The sequence below is a fragment of the Palaemon carinicauda genome, chromosome 19 (genome assembly GCF_036898095.1).
Source record: "Palaemon carinicauda isolate YSFRI2023 chromosome 19, ASM3689809v2, whole genome shotgun sequence".
NCBI lineage: Eukaryota > Metazoa > Arthropoda > Malacostraca > Decapoda > Palaemonidae > Palaemon > Palaemon carinicauda.
In genome coordinates this window covers 39,070,826-39,086,348 of record NC_090743.1, presented here as the reverse complement: position 1 = coordinate 39,086,348, position 15,523 = coordinate 39,070,826, and the positions used below count along the sequence as shown (strand labels likewise).

At 45.1% G+C, this 15,523-nt stretch overlaps 1 protein-coding gene across 1 annotated transcript in view; it reads right to left on the bottom strand.

Annotated features, from left to right (window-relative positions):
* The window catches only part of Fen1 (flap endonuclease 1), a 66,707-nt gene that overhangs the window by 36,555 nt on the left and 14,629 nt on the right, over positions 1-15,523 (bottom strand). Inside the window, exon 3 of the mRNA XM_068393492.1 lies at positions 11,806-11,972. Within this exon, the coding sequence (XP_068249593.1) occupies positions 11,806-11,972 (167 nt within the window). The remainder of the gene's footprint in view (positions 1-11,805; positions 11,973-15,523) is intronic.

Here is a 15,523-nt window from a genome sequence, read left to right as displayed (position 1 = left end):
AAGTCGACATAATTTGGGGCCAAGAGGAAACTGGTTAGAATATTAGATGAAGCATACCACACAATATAAAGTGACCCTGATGAGAAGAAATAAAAAAAAAAAATTAAAGGGAACTCATTTTGAGGTTTGGGTAACAGGAGCGCATTCAACGCAACTTTCAAGTCGTTTCTGTAACAGTGATTATGAAACCATGGAACAGTTAACTTAAACATTTCCCATTTAATTCTGATATGGAACTACAAAGTTTCAGGAAAATATGTGAATGTTCCCCAATATCAGGTATTAAATAAAACTAATAGAAATTTTGATTAATGATATTAACACTGTGTAAGGTATAATGGGGGTAACAATACACTGTACAAACCGGAAAGAATAAACTTAAACCTCTAAAAAGTATAAAACATGACTCTTATTTGAATTAGAAACTATCAAAAACCTGCCATGGAAGGTATAGCATCACATGGTTCCTACAGTATTTGAATAAAAAAACTATTATCTTCTGTAAAAATTATAAAAAAATTGAATTATTATGGCTTCAATAGATACATGAAATCAAATCAAGTACAGTAACTAGAGGGGCACTCAGTGGAGCATGCCTTCGCTATGCCAAGCAATCTCATTTTGATCTTGACTCCAATGAGTACTTGATGTATTTTCTTCCAAATCTAATGGATTTATCCTTGAGTCATACCTCACGTATCCACTAAGTTTCGTTGAAATTGATTTAATAATTTTTGAGTAATGTTCAAAAACAAAAAATTAACTAATAAAATACTTGCCATTTACTCAACACGAGATTATTTTTAAAGTACTACTGGATACTTGTTCTTTGATGTAATTTATCCAAAATGTTAGACTCATCCTTGGGTTATACCTAATGACTATCAAGTTTGGTTAAAATTCGTACAGTAGCTTTTGTGTAAAGTTGCTCACAAACAAAGAAACACAGGGGTAGTTAGAAGCATATCCTTCGCAAATTCTACAATTCTGGTAATTACAAGAAATGTTACATTAATCTTGACATACTTTCTTATAAAACTACAGTATAGGTCATAGTGTGTGTGCTTATCAAATAATCGACCTTGAACTAAGCATTGTGTCCCCAAAAGACAATACAAGTTTCACATTGAGAAACATTTCATTATTGGCCAATATATTTTCGGTCTGTAAGACTTTGGTTGATATATCTTTTAACACTATCAATAAATAATTTCAGTTGTTACAGAGTTGTGAAAAAAAATGAGAAAACAATAAAGTTATTATGTTTGAACCCATAGGAAAAATATATAGCATTCCTCCCTATAAAATAGTCAATAAAATGACAAATTCGGAGATAATTTGTATTTTTCCTAACCATACAAACCTTAGCTATTTACATAGGGTTTACTTTCGGCGTAGCAGAAATTGACGAGCCATTAGATTTTAACGAGGGTTTACTACCCCGCGCTAGTTAGCAGGGGTAGGGGGAGGGGTAGCTTGCTACCCCTCCCCCCCTCACACACCAGTGAAATGTCTCACTTCACTTAGAGGTAGGACTTGACTTGGGGGACAGGGCTGGCGGGCAAATATGTGTAAATAGCTAAGGTTTGTATGGTTAGGAAAAATACAAATTATCTCCGAATTTGTCATTTGTTCCGTAACCGAAATACAAACCACGCTATTTACATAGGGTGACTTACCCCTTAGGAAGGGTGAAAAGTCCCCAGCCATACTGGCTTTGGCTTACCCGGGGACTCAGAATCCGAGTGAGTCTCACTCGAGAAAAGGAGTCCCTGCACCTCACAAGTTCCTTGCTCCGCAAGGAAACGTGTGGCCTACATAAGCTTGTGTGTGAAGGAAGAAAGTGTGACCCGTCCTAGGCAGTTGACCTGGAGTTCTAGAAGGAACTCTGGGTTAGGACGTTCCCAATACCACCTCGTCAGGGTATGGGGGACGCGACAGTATTGTCTCAATACTTGGAACACAAGGAAGCATGGTTTACCTGCAGAGGTTTGAGGTCAGCTATGCAGAGACCAGGATGCTGCTTCCCCAGTAGAGGGGACGATGAAGAAAGAAGTAAGGGCCAGACATACTTCTTCCGTTCATGCAGTCTAAAACCTGGTAACAATGCCCTCAACCTTCTGCTACCTGTCCAAAAAGGAGCCTGACGTTAGACCAGCTGTTGTGTAGCCACCACAGAGCAATAGAAACGTATCGATACCCCTGTGGGTCACGTCCTGCAGGAAGTGGGCTGCGAAGGTCACTAGACGCTTCCAGACTCCAGCTAGTAGCACCTGCGTCAGAGTAGTTCTTCTTGAAGGCGAGGGACGTTGCGATGTATCCGACATCGTGCTGTAGGGCGACGTGACGGGAGAGGGTCTGGATTCAGGTCGAGATGAATGTCCTTGAGTCCGAGCTGAAAAGGCATACTGGTGACTCTCCCGTGTCCTTCCTGTGCTCCCAAACCGGGCTTGCACGTGAGGACAAACTGTAGCTGTTCTCAAAGATAACCCCTCAGTTCCTTTACTGGCAAGAAGGAGAAGGTCTGGGTCATCTGATACAAAACGGAGACTCGAAATCTTGAAGGAGTCGAACCGAAGGTCCGGGACTCCAAGATTCTGAGTCTAGAAAACAACTCGGGAGCGAACCTGAATGTTACCTCCCCCTATTCTCTTGAAAGGGCGGAGTCGTACGAGACCATGAAAATTCCTTACACACTGGCCGAGGCCAGAGCGAGCAGGAGCACCGTCCTCCAAGACGGACGACGATCAGAGGCCTGACGTAATGGTTCGTAAGAAGATCTCTTAAGGGATTTAAGAGTCCGAACCATGCTCCATGGAGGAGGTCTCACTCCGACTGGGGCCAGGTACGTTCGTAGCTTCGCATGAGCGAAGAAAGATCCAGCAGGAAGGAAAAAACCTATTCCTTTCAGCCTGAAGGCCAGGAAAAGGCTGAGCGATAGGCTTCACTGCCGAGAGCGGAAACGAGTTTCCTCCTGCCGATAAGCAATAACTCCGTTATTGCTGGAGTAGAGGCCTCAAGGGAAGAGGTACCTCTCCACGACACCAACCACAGAACTCTCTCCACTTCGCCTGGAGGACCCCTGCGGATAACTATCGCAGGTGACGCGACTGTTGCGTGTTGTCTCTTCGTGAGGAGGCGGCGTAGTGTCTCCAGGTGTGAAGCCGAAGCGATGCTCCTGCTTGTGAAAGATGTTGTAGTGTGGTTGTTTGAGTAGCCTGTGTCGTGGAAGAAGCTCTCCCGGGGGTTCCGTCAGGGGATGCAGAAGGTCCGGAAACCGTACTGCGTATAGTTGTAGCGGGGCTCTCAGGGCCATCGAGAGGTTGACAGACAACCTGGTCTCGTTGAGACCCCGCCTCAACAGACAACAATGGTGGGAAGACGTAGGCGTCGATGCTGTCCCACCGTCACCGGAAAGCATCTTGCCAAAGAGTCTTGGGGTCTGAGACTAGGGGGAAGTACAGCGGAAGCTTGAAGTTCCAGGCTGTCGTGATCAGGTCCCCCAAGCCAGGACTTGCTGGTTACTAGAGGTCAAAGACCCCCAGGTGCTCTCTATCTGTGAGGCTCTGCTCAGATTGTAGGAGAGAACATTCCTCTGTCCAGAATGAGCGAGCCGATAGTGGTATTGAGTGCACTTCGTATCATCTCAGTATCCTTACTGCAATATGCGAAAGTATGAAAATGTACCTCCCTGCTGGTTGGAATACACCAGTACCATGGAGTTGTCGCGCACGGAGCGACTCGGCAGGATCTGTAGAAGGGCCAGACTACGGCCTCTAAGCCTACCTGAATGATGAGGAGGTACCCTTCAGGTCCTGACCATAGGCCTGAACCGGAACATGCACCCCCCCCCCCTTTTCTTTGAAGAGTCCGAGAACAGCATCAAATGCGGGGAAAGGACGAGAATATCCACTCCCATGCAAGAGGTTCCACAGGTCAACACCCATTGCAGGTCTAATCGTTCCGCTGGTCCCATAGGGGCCAGAAAGTCCGGTTAATCGTTGCTTTGATTCCACCGGAACTTGGGCCGCCTAACAGGGAACTTATCCTGAGGCGACCGTTCGGGACTTACACGGGTCAATGAGGAAAGGAGACCCAGGAAACGTTCCAAGATAGAGCTGAAAGCTCTCCTTGACTGAGAAAAGGTTCTGCGACTCTCCTCAGCCTTGCCACAGTCAACTGAAGGGAAGGCTCGGAGACGGAGTCAATATCATGGCTAGATATTCCAGATGTTAAGGCAGAAGTAGAGAAGGCTCCTAGCGAATTACCGGAAGCTTGTCCCGGTGTTGAAGAAGGTCGAACCCGAGACTACCGGAGTTGGCCAGACCTCCAAAAAGCGAAGGAGGCGGAAGCCTGCTCCTGAGCGGCCATGAGGAAAGCAGGGAGAGTTCTTTGGTGAAAACCTGCGATGCTGCGGCCGGATCGCCACACAGCATCTTAAGCAGTAACATCTGTAGTCTAGGCTGAATTACAAATGCTTCCTGGAAGATGGATGGAATGGGACCTGGAAGTACCCGTCCTTCCGATCCAGGGCATAAGGAGTCTTGCGGTCTCGTTACCAGTCTGAGCGACTCTGCTGTTCCACGCTGGACGAAGTTTGTTCGACAAACTTGATCAGAGCTGAGAGGTCGACGACGGAACTCCCGTCTCAGATGCTTTCCTACGAGAAAGGATCGACTGAAGAAGCCGGGGGGGAAGCCGTCGACGACCCTATGGAGGACCTTCTCCTAAAGCATGGCTCCTTCTGCCCAACGGGCAAACCTCTTGCCAGCCCCATGGCATAGAGGCTCAGCGACACTGGATTCGCTGACAGTGGAGGAGAGATGTTAGGAGCGAGGCGCGATATCCTTGGCTGATCACGGAGATCGTGCAGGAATCGGCATCGGGAAGCTGTTATCCGGACGAGTAACCTTAGGCATCCTCCCAGCGTGAGACCTGCAAGGAGGGTTGCCAATCCTAGAGTTTGTGAACTCTGCCGCTCCCTCTAGGATTATGCCTCCCCGGGAGAACTTCCCGTCCTACCTGTCCCTGACAGGAGAGGACTGCTATTGTACACCTTGTCTTAGCTGCCGTAGCCGGTTCCGATAACCTAGGCTGACGAGGCTGAATGAAGAGGCGTCGGAGGCTTGCAGGGTCTGGAAGTAAGAGCCTTGGAGGAGTGAAAACGGAATTCGACTTCCTCCGCACAACAGCAGTCCATTTCTCTGTCCTTGGGCTCAAACAAGCTCTTCCCAAGGATGGAAGAGTGTCTGAGCTTGTCGACATCCACGGATGGGACTCCCGAGAGGAAGCCCTCGGTCACTGCGTCTAGATGCTCCAACATCGAGTTTGCCCGCAAGTTCGAAACCTGGCGACGGAACGCAATGGTGCTTGAGCCCGAGAGAAGGAAAGTACCCATGATCTTCCTGGAGCTTCCTTGTACAAAACCTCGGGTCGCAACCGGGGAGGGAAAGGCCTGGTAAGCCCCTTCCACGAAATGGTAAAGAGGAAGGGCTAAACCAGTCACCCCCTGCCCGACGGAGAAATCTCGAAAGAAAAACTCCCTGGCAAGACCCTTCCAGGGAATGGTGAGGAGGAAGGGCTAAACCAGGTTCTGGAAAGAGGAATGTTGCTCAGACCTCCCTGCTCTTGCACGTGCCATGCTCTGCGTTTACGGGGTGAAGACCGTGTTCTGGAAATACGCGCTCCAGAAGACTCGCCAGGTTGCCCGTGTTGCGAAACCCCGACGGGAATCGCGGTCGCAATCGCCCTGGCGCGATAGTAAATCAATGGTTCGCACGTGGGCGAACATGGAAGCGCCCGTGCGCGCAGACGAAAATGCGCGAGGGAGCGCAGAAGGAGGGCGCGCATGGTTGGAAGGGCGAGAGCTGGCGGTCGGAATCCGATAGTGCGCAGGCGAGCGATGGCTTACTGGCACTCGCGCGATGGAACACTGTTGGTTCGCGCGCGGGCGAACATGGGTGCGCATGCGCGTGGTCGCGAGGGCGAGCGCAGGCGGCCGGGAGACCGATGGCGCGTAGGCGGGCGATGGCGCATCTTGGCGAGCGATGGCCCGAAGGCGAGTGAAGGCGCGTTGGCGAGCGGTGGTGCGTTAAAAACGCTAGCGCACAGGCGAAGAATCGCGCGGGCGCGTAGGAGATCGCTGACGCGTAAGAGACTAGAGAAGGTTGACGGTGAGAAGGCGACAGGAAAACTTCTTGCCTGCGCCAAGGTCTGATAGATCGTGGGCGAGAGGGCGAAAGTTAGCGCGCGTCGCGCTAATCAGAAGGCGCGCAGGTGCATCAGGAAGGAGAGCGCTGATGCGAGCTGTCAAGCAGGCGATCCTGGGCGTTCAGGAAAACCGTTGGCGCCCATTGGCGCGTAGCAGGAAAGGGCGCGCAGATGTGCGCTGGCGAACTGAAGAGAGCTGGCGCACAAAAGGATAGGTGAGCGCTGGCGAGCAGGAAGAAGATCTACGGCAAGAGTCAGCTACCGGAGATCGTGGTCCACAGCAGGCGAGCGCTAGAGCGCTACTGCGCGCAGGAAAAAAACCTGGCACTTAAGGGGACCGTCCGCCATGTCCGCCATTTTTTTTCCTAATGATCCAAATTACACAATTTCTATATATGTTTTAGACACATATAATACCTTCATCATATAAAAATTTCAAGTCATTTGATCAAAAACTTTTGGATTTATGAGCAAAAATCATGATTTAAAAAAAATATTTAGGTACATTTTTCCCCACTACTATAATACCAATTGTATTGAAACTTATACCACAAAAACTACTCTAACAACCGAACAATTCTGTCAGACAGAATTTTGATTTTCCTTTCTGTTTTTTTTTAATGAATTTTTATTTTTTTTTCCTCGTCTAGACGGAAAATAATCATGAAAAAAAATGTAAAACGAAAATCAAAATTTTGTCTGACAGAATTGTGGAATTTTTATTCTTCTTTTCAACGATATTTTTTTCTTTAATATCGAACAACAAATAAGTGAGAAAAATGTACCTAAGTGGGAATAAGTATGTTTTTGAGTTATGAGCTCCCAAAGATTTGCAGCAAGCTTTCGCTTCTTTTCTAAAAGAAATCAAGATAATATTATTATGATAACTTTTATTGTTCATTCCTACATAAATGCACCCTAAAGGAGGTATTTGAACCCTCAGTTTACTATTCCTATGTTATGAGTTGCCAGCGATCTCTAATTGTTGCCAGTGTTTTAGTTAGCAGGTTTCAGCATTGTACTCTTATCCATGTTTCCCTCTTTCTTGGTTCTTTTTTCTTGTTCTCCACTTACTTTTTGTTCTTTCTATCACCTTATGTAACATTGGCATTGCTATAAAATTCCAGAGGACGTTGTGAAAGCACAATCAACATACGAACTTCAAGTAAATAAACACATGCATTATAATTTCTATGTCTTTGGAAACTTTGTGATTTTTTCGTAGCAGGTAGTTTTCATTCACCTACCCTCTACCAATGCCTTTCATTTCTGCCAGAGGTACAAGATTTCGAAACATGAGAGAGAGAGAGAGAGAGAGAGAGAGAGAGAGAGAGAGAAGTACTTTTTACAAGGGTATACGTACAAATGAAAAAGAGATTCATCCTATTATAAAATAAGATGATAGAGAGAGAGAGAGAGAGAGAGAGAGAGAGAGAGAATAAGAATTTTTGCAAGGATATACGAACAAATGAAAAAAGAGATTCATTCTATTATCTAATAAAAGGATGTACAGAGAGAGAGAGAGAGAGAGAGAGAGAGAGAGAATACAAGTATTTGTATAAATAGCAGGGGTATATAATTCGAGAGAGAGAGAGAGAGAGAGAGAGAGAGAGAGAGATCTACGCATCTGTCAAGGATGACGTCATCATTTAAAGACCGCTATTTTCATTGTTTGTAAAAATTATTGACTATTTGTTCTTTCTACAACCTTAGGTAACATTGGCCTTGCTATAATGTTCCCGAGGGCGTTGTGGAAACACAATGTACATACGAACTTCAAGTAAACAAACGCATACATTATAACTTTTATACATCTTTGGCATCTTTGGCTTCTGTTTTCTTGTTCTCCACTTACTTTTTGTTCTTTCTATCACCTTATGTAACATTGGCATTGCTATAAAATTCCAGAGGACGTTGTGAAAGCACAATCAACATACAAACTTCAAGTAAATAAACACATGCATTATAATTTCTACATGTCTTTGGAGACTTTGTGATGTGTTCGTAGGTGGTAGTTTTCATTCACCTAACCCTCTACCAATGTCTTTCATTTCTGCCAGAGGTACGAGATTTCGAAACATGAGAGAGAGAGAGAGAGAGAGAGAGAGAGAGAGAGAGAGAGAGAGAGAGAGAGTTGAACATTGTTATTATAGTATTTGTATAAATGGTAGTTTTAAATAATTCGAGAGAGAGAGAGAGAGAGAGAGAGAGAGAGAGAGAGAGAGAGAGAGAGAGAGAGAATAAAAGTATTTGTATAAATGGCAGTGGTAAATAATTCGAGAGAGGGAGAGAGAGAGAGAGAGAGAGAGAAACTGCGCACCTGTCTAACTCAGTCATGCAGACGACGCCATAAGGTGACGTCATCATTTAAAGACCGCTATTTTCATTGTTTGGAAAAATTATTGACTATTTGTTCTTTCTACAACCTTAGGTAACATTGGCCTTGCTATAATGTTCCCGAAGGCGTTGTGGAAACACAATGTACATACGAACTTCAAGTAAACATAGGCATAGATTATAACTTCTATACATCTTTGGCAACTTTGGCTTCTGTTATTGTAGTATACTTCGTTCATCTACACTCTACAAATGCCTTCCATTTCTGCCAGACGTACGATAGAACGAAATATAAGTGAAAAATCGCTATATATATGCAAAATTACACACAAAGACGATTTTGTCAAACTAAGTTATGCAGACGACACAGTAGGGATGACGTCATCATTTAAAAACCTCTATATCTTCGTTATTTGTAAAAATAATGGGTTGAAACTTCTGGAGAGCATGTACGATATGTTTCTCTATACAGAGAGACAATAAAACGATTTTTGAATTTTTCAAGTTGGTATGCCAAAATACCAACCCGGACGGTCCCCTTAAGGGACTTACTCACACTGTGGAATAAGCCCCTTAGACCCGAAGGTACCGGTGCCCGTTGTAAACGGGGTGTGTTGGCGCCCACTGCGCATCTGCGTCCAGGAACGGAGGTGAAGACTACAAGGTCTGGTAGGAGAAGCAGCAGCAACGGTCGGTACTCGTCGAGGAGGGTCCTCTGCGGAGAACGTCGAACAAAGATGAAGACGACCTCGGACAGGTGTAACACCCTCCGACCTCCAAAGAGGAGTCTCTGAACGTGACCTCCCCCGAGGGGAAGAGTCACTTGCAGGAGAGACCGTAGGCATCAGCTGTCCCCAAAGGGAAACTGAGCCCTCAGCAACAACAGCAGGTGGAGTCCTCCGAAGAGTCGTCTCTGTGGTGAACTACCCGCCAGGGGAGAAGCACTCGCAGGAGAGACCGTAGGCTCAACAGCCCCCCGAAGGGGACAGAGGCTTCAGCAACAACAGCAGACGGAGGCCTCCGAAGAGGAGTCTCTGTGGTGCACTCCCCCTCGGGGGAGAAGCACTCACGGGATAGACCGTAGGGCTTAGCTGCCCCCCGAAGGGGATTGAGCCTTCAGCAAAAACAACAGACGGAGTCCTCCGAAGAGGAGTCTCTGTGGTGAACTCCCCCCTGGGGGAGAAGCACTCGCAGGAGACCGTAGGGCTCGGAAGCCCCCCGAAGGGAACTGAGCCTTCAGCAACATCAGCAACAACAGCAGAAGAGTCCTCCGAAGAGGAGTCTCTATGAGTGTCCTCCCTCGCGAACGAAAGAGGAACACTTCGTAGAAGAGACGGGTCAGCCAGTGACCTAAAAAGAGCAATCCTCCGAAGAGGGGCTCCTGCAGTTGCTCAGCCCCTTGAGCGTAACTGCATGTGCGACCGCTCAGCACCAAGAGCATAGTCGCACGAATTCCATGGTCCGAGCTTGCAACCGCTCAGCCCCTTGAGCAAGGTTACAACAGCGGTCGCTCAGCACCAAGAGCAAAACTGCCGGAGGACCAGGAACAAAATAAAGGCAAGAGGAGTTCCCCCCGAAGGGAAAAAACTCAAGCCTGGACGGGAAAACTTCCCTCGGAAGGGAAGTTACCCACCCAAGGAGGCGAGCCTCCTGAGTGTTCTAAAATGAACTGGAGAGCTGTCAGTCGTCACGGGAGCACTTCCAGGAGAAGGAGACACGCCCCTGACGAAGATCTATAGGGGAGGCAGCAACAGCAGGTTCCCCAGGCCCCAAAAAGACAGCTCGCTTCGTTGCCACATTACAGAAACGAAACTACATCGTTAACTGTGAAAAATAAAAAACAAAAATCATTAGTTAACATTCATTCCCCCAGGGAGACTCCGAAGAGGAATCCCGAGGGAAAAGAACACAAGAATTACACAACAGGCACGTGCCCTAAAAACCACTTACACTCACGGAAGGAGAGCTGTAACAAACACAGAATTATAACAATTATAATTATGTAATTATGTAATTTAAATATGAATGTTCACTAAATAAAGAACGAAAACCCCGAAAGGAATCGTTCTACAAAAGCTGAAAAGTCAACAAATACAATTAGATTCATAAACTAATTGAGACAAAATGTACAGCGTAGCAACCCCACCTACACGGGAAGGAAGCTACTCAGGCGTAGTAAAGGGTGAACGACCTCGAGAGAGAGAGACCGTAGTCAAACTCGAACACGACCCATGAAATTACACCGTGGTGGCCTAACTGCCGAGGGCTCCACGGAGATATCGTACACTACACACACAAGCACGAACTCTGAAAAGGAAACTTACTGATTTCTATACTCAAATATATACATAAACACGAAATTTTTTTTACATATATATTGAGTATAAGAAAAGTAAGTGATTAAGTAAAGACAAAACAAATAATGGCTGCCAAGCGAGGACGAAGACAGGCACGTCTGGCCATTGTCCGAGCCAAAAATGAAGTGAGACATTTCACCGGTGTGTGAGGGGGGAGGGGTAGAAAGCTACCCCTCCCCCTACCCCTGCTAACTAGCGCGGGGTAGTAAACCCTCGTTAAAATCTAATGGCTCGTCAATTTCAGCTACGCCGAAAGTAAACCCTATGTAAATAGCGTGGTTTGTATTTCGGTTACAGAACAAATTGGAAAAGACAAATTATTTATACCTAAATCTGTTTAAAAAAAACTGTTTGCTTTATGGTGGAAAATTAAGATTGTAAAATATTTTCCTATGTAAGAGTTCCTCGGGCCATTACTATTATTGGAAGGGTTCAACGAAGGTGAAAAGATTGGGAAAATTCTGGCTCTATCAAGTTACAAAACCTGACTAAAAATGCAAGATGCAATACTTTCACAAAATGCACGTTAACCTTCAATTAACAATGAAACATTAAAACTTATAAAAATTTTCTCTACTTCACATAACTTGATATAGATTTTAATTTAGTATACAATATTTAGGGCAGTTTAGTTTGGTGGTCAAAAATTCTACCTATGGTTAAGATCTATTAGGAAAAAAATGTACAACGCAAAGTATATATATTAAGAATAAAAACTCCTAGTATAACCAGGTATGTAGAAAAGTCACCTACAACATTCAGCTTTTATGCATTCTTAACTAATTTGTTACAAAGCTTCAACAACTGGACAAAACTTGCATCGAAGAAGCTTACAGGAGAGCATGCTCGTCAGAATAATTACTAGGAACTTTTCACTTGCAATATCAAATCTTGAACTTACCAGCTTCTTCAGCCTTCTCGAGAGATTTTTGTGCCTCTTCTCTTCTTTCAGCTCTCTTGGCTAACTCCCCACCTTTCATCGTTGGAGGCTTGCCATCAAAAACATAGACAGGCTTAATGCCGTTGTCCACCATGCGAATTGTTCTGTAGAAAAATCCCATGAGGTGACTGAAACGAGAGAGAAATTGTTAGACAACTTTTAAAAGAACCCTCATAAAAATTCAACAAGAATTCACAAATACAGTTTCAAAATAGATGTAAAGAAGGCCATGACAACAATTTCTAGCCAATGAATTTGAAGAACAATTGAAATTTGAGTTCAATACACAGCACAGTATAATATAAAATTACATCAAAACAAAATATCTCAATATTCCAGATTTAATTAATAAGCTTGGTCGGGAAACAGTGTTACACACAAATATTTAAGTACAGTATAGACTAACATTCCATAAGGAGTATGTGCTACATCAAGGACATTTAGTAAACTAACCCAGCTACAGTACTTAGCAGTGATTAAGGGGAAGACAAAGAGTCTACTTTGCAGTGTGCACCTCTATTTTATCCTTCAAGATAGCCTCATATTTGATTACAGTATTGTACTCCTGCATCTACGATGTGTCTGTCCGTTACATTTGTTACCAGTGTATCACAAGTACATTTAGAATTTCCTGCCCATTAATCTCTCTCTCTATAATATTTCTTTAAAATGATATTTTGATTATAAAATAAATTTTTGAATATACTTACCCGGTGAATATATAATAGCTGACGTCTCCGACGGCTCGACAGATTCCAAAAACTCGCGAGCGATCGCCGTGAAGGTTGCGGGTGTGCCCACCAGCGCCGACTATCGGCCAGATACCGCATATACTTGTAAACATCTCCAGTTCTTCTCAGTCCCCTAGGTCTCTATCGGGGAGGAAGGGAGGGCCTTTAATTTATATATTCACCGGGTAAGTATATTCAAAAATTTATTTTATAATCAAAATATCATTTTTAAATATTAAACTTAGCCGGTGAATATATAATAGCTGATTCACACCCATGGTGGTGGGTAGAGACCAGTATTAATACAATAAAGGCGTATATGCTCAAGAGTTTTTGACAATTATTCAAAAAACAGACTTCCAAGTATAGGTACCTGGTAAGGAAGCAGACTGATTATTACTCTGCCTCATTAGTCCGCTTTCCTCACGAAGCCCAGCCATCCTCTCAGGATGCTGAAAGACTCCCAGGAGCTGTTATATCCAGGGCGAACACCCCTATAACAGGACCTCATCAATACCCTTAATCTGGGCGCTCTCAAGAAACAACATTTGACCACCCGTCAAATCAAAAAGGATGCGAAAGACTTCCTAGTCTTCCGTACAACCCAAGACAAGATAAAAAAACATTTCAAGAGAAGATTAAAAGGATATTGGGATTAAGGGAATGTAGTGGTAGAACCCTCACCCACTACTGCACTCGCTGCAACGAATGGACCCAGGGTGTAGCAGTCCTCATAAAGAGTCTGGACGTCTTTTAAGTAAAATGAAGCGAACACCGACTTGCTCCTCCAAAAGGTCGCATCCATAATACTTCGAAGAGACCTGTTTTGCTTAAAGGCACCGAAGTCGCTATCGCTCTCACTTCGTGCGTCTTGACCTTAAGCAAACAACGATCTTTCTCATTTAAATGAGAATGTGCCTCCCGGATTAAAAGTCTAATAAAGTACGATAACGCATTTTTAGACATGGGGAAAGAGGGCTTCTTAACGGAGCACCATAAGGCCTCAGAACCACCTCGTAATGGTTTAGTTCGAGCTAAGTAAAACTTAAGAGCTCTAACGGGGCACAGCACTCTTTCAACTTCGTTACCTACGATTTCTGACAGACTAGGTATTTCAAAAGATTTAGGCCAAGGACAAGAAGGCAGTTCGTTCTTGGCCAAAAAGCCAAGTTGAAGCGAACATGTAGCTTTATTTGTAGAGAAGCCGATGTTCTTACTAAAAGCATGGATCTCACTGACCCTTTTAGCCGAAGCCAAGCACACCAAAAAAAAAGCGTCTTGAGGGTGAGATCCTTCAGGGAGGCTGAATGCAATGGCCAAACCTGTCTGACATTAGGAACCTTAAGACCACGTCTAAGTTCCAAGCGGGAGTTGACATACGACGCTCCTTAGAGGTCTCGAAGGACTTAAGGAGATCTTGGAGATCCTTGTTATTTGACAGATCCAAGCCTCTATGTCTGAAAACAGACGCCAACATGCTCCTGTAGCCTTTAATAGTGGGAGCAGAGAGGGAGCGAACATTTCTCAGATGCAGGAGAAAGTCCGCAATTTGGGCTACAGAGGTACTGGAAGAGGAAATAGAGGAGGTCTTGCACCAGTCTCTAAATACTTCCCATTTCGACTGATAGATCCTGATGGTAGAGGATCTTCTAGCCCTCGCGATTGCTCTAGCAGCCTCCTTCGAAAACCCTCGAGCTCAAGAGAGTCTTTCGATAGACTGAAGGCAGTTAGACGAAGCGTGGGGAGGCTTTGATAAAATCTCTTTACGTGAGGCTGTCGCAAGAGATCCATCCGTAACGGCAGACTTCTTGGAACATCTACCAGCCATAGAAGTACCTCTCTGAACCACTCTCTCGCGGGCCAGAGTGGAGCAACCAATGTCAACCTGGTCCCTTCGTGAGAGGTGAACTTCTGCAGCACCTTGTTTAGGATCTTGAAAGGTGGAAAGGCATAAACGTCCAGGTGAGACCAGTCCAGCAGGAAAGCGTCTATGTGGGCTGCCTCTGGATCTGGAACTGGAAAGCAGTAAGTCGAGAGCCTCTTTGTCAGAGAAGTCGCAAAAAGATCTATGGTGGGTTGACCCCATGTCATCCATAGCTTCTCGCACACAGTCTTATGCAACGTCCACTCCATGGAGATGACTTGTCCTCTTCTGCTGAGGCAGTCCGCCAAGACATTCATTTTTCCTTGCACAAATCTCGCCAAAGGAGATATGTTATATGCCTTAAATGGAGTTCCTTCTGATCCGTGGATCAAAGACCCGAGCATTCCAGACTGTCCAGTGGAGCTCCCTAACCCAAAACCGAAGCATCTGAATACAACACATGGTTTGGGTTCTTGATCGCAAGAGAAAGACCTTCTCGAAGTCTGATGTTGCTGTTCCACCAAGTCAGACATGTCTAGACTGGGTTGGAGATTGGGAAAGAGATACTCTCTAAGCCCTTCTCCTTGTTCCAATGGTTTAGGTGAAATTGGAGAGGGCATAGGTTGAGTCTCCTCAGAGAGATAAACTACTCCAGCGATGAAAGAGTTCCCACGAGACTAGTTCAAACTCTTACAGAGCAACTGTTTTCCTCTTGCAAGTGAAGGACTTTTAACAGAGCTTGTTCCATTCTTGTGGGAGACGAAAAGGCCCGAAAAATCAGACACTGTATCTCCATTCCCAAATAAAGAATAGTCTGGGATGGGGTACTGTAAGTTACGACTTCTCTACGTTCACTATGAGACCTAGCTCCTTGGTTAGGTCTAATATCCATTAGAGGCTCTCCAGACAGTGATATAATGACGACGTCCTGATTAGCCAGTCGTCAAAATAAAGGGAGGCTCTGAATCCTCAAAAAAATGTAGAAAGCTTGCTACATCTTGCAAGGGCCTTGTAAAAACAAGAGGAGCAGGAATGAGGCCGAAGTACAGTGCTCGACATTGGTACATTACTTTCCCGTCCACAA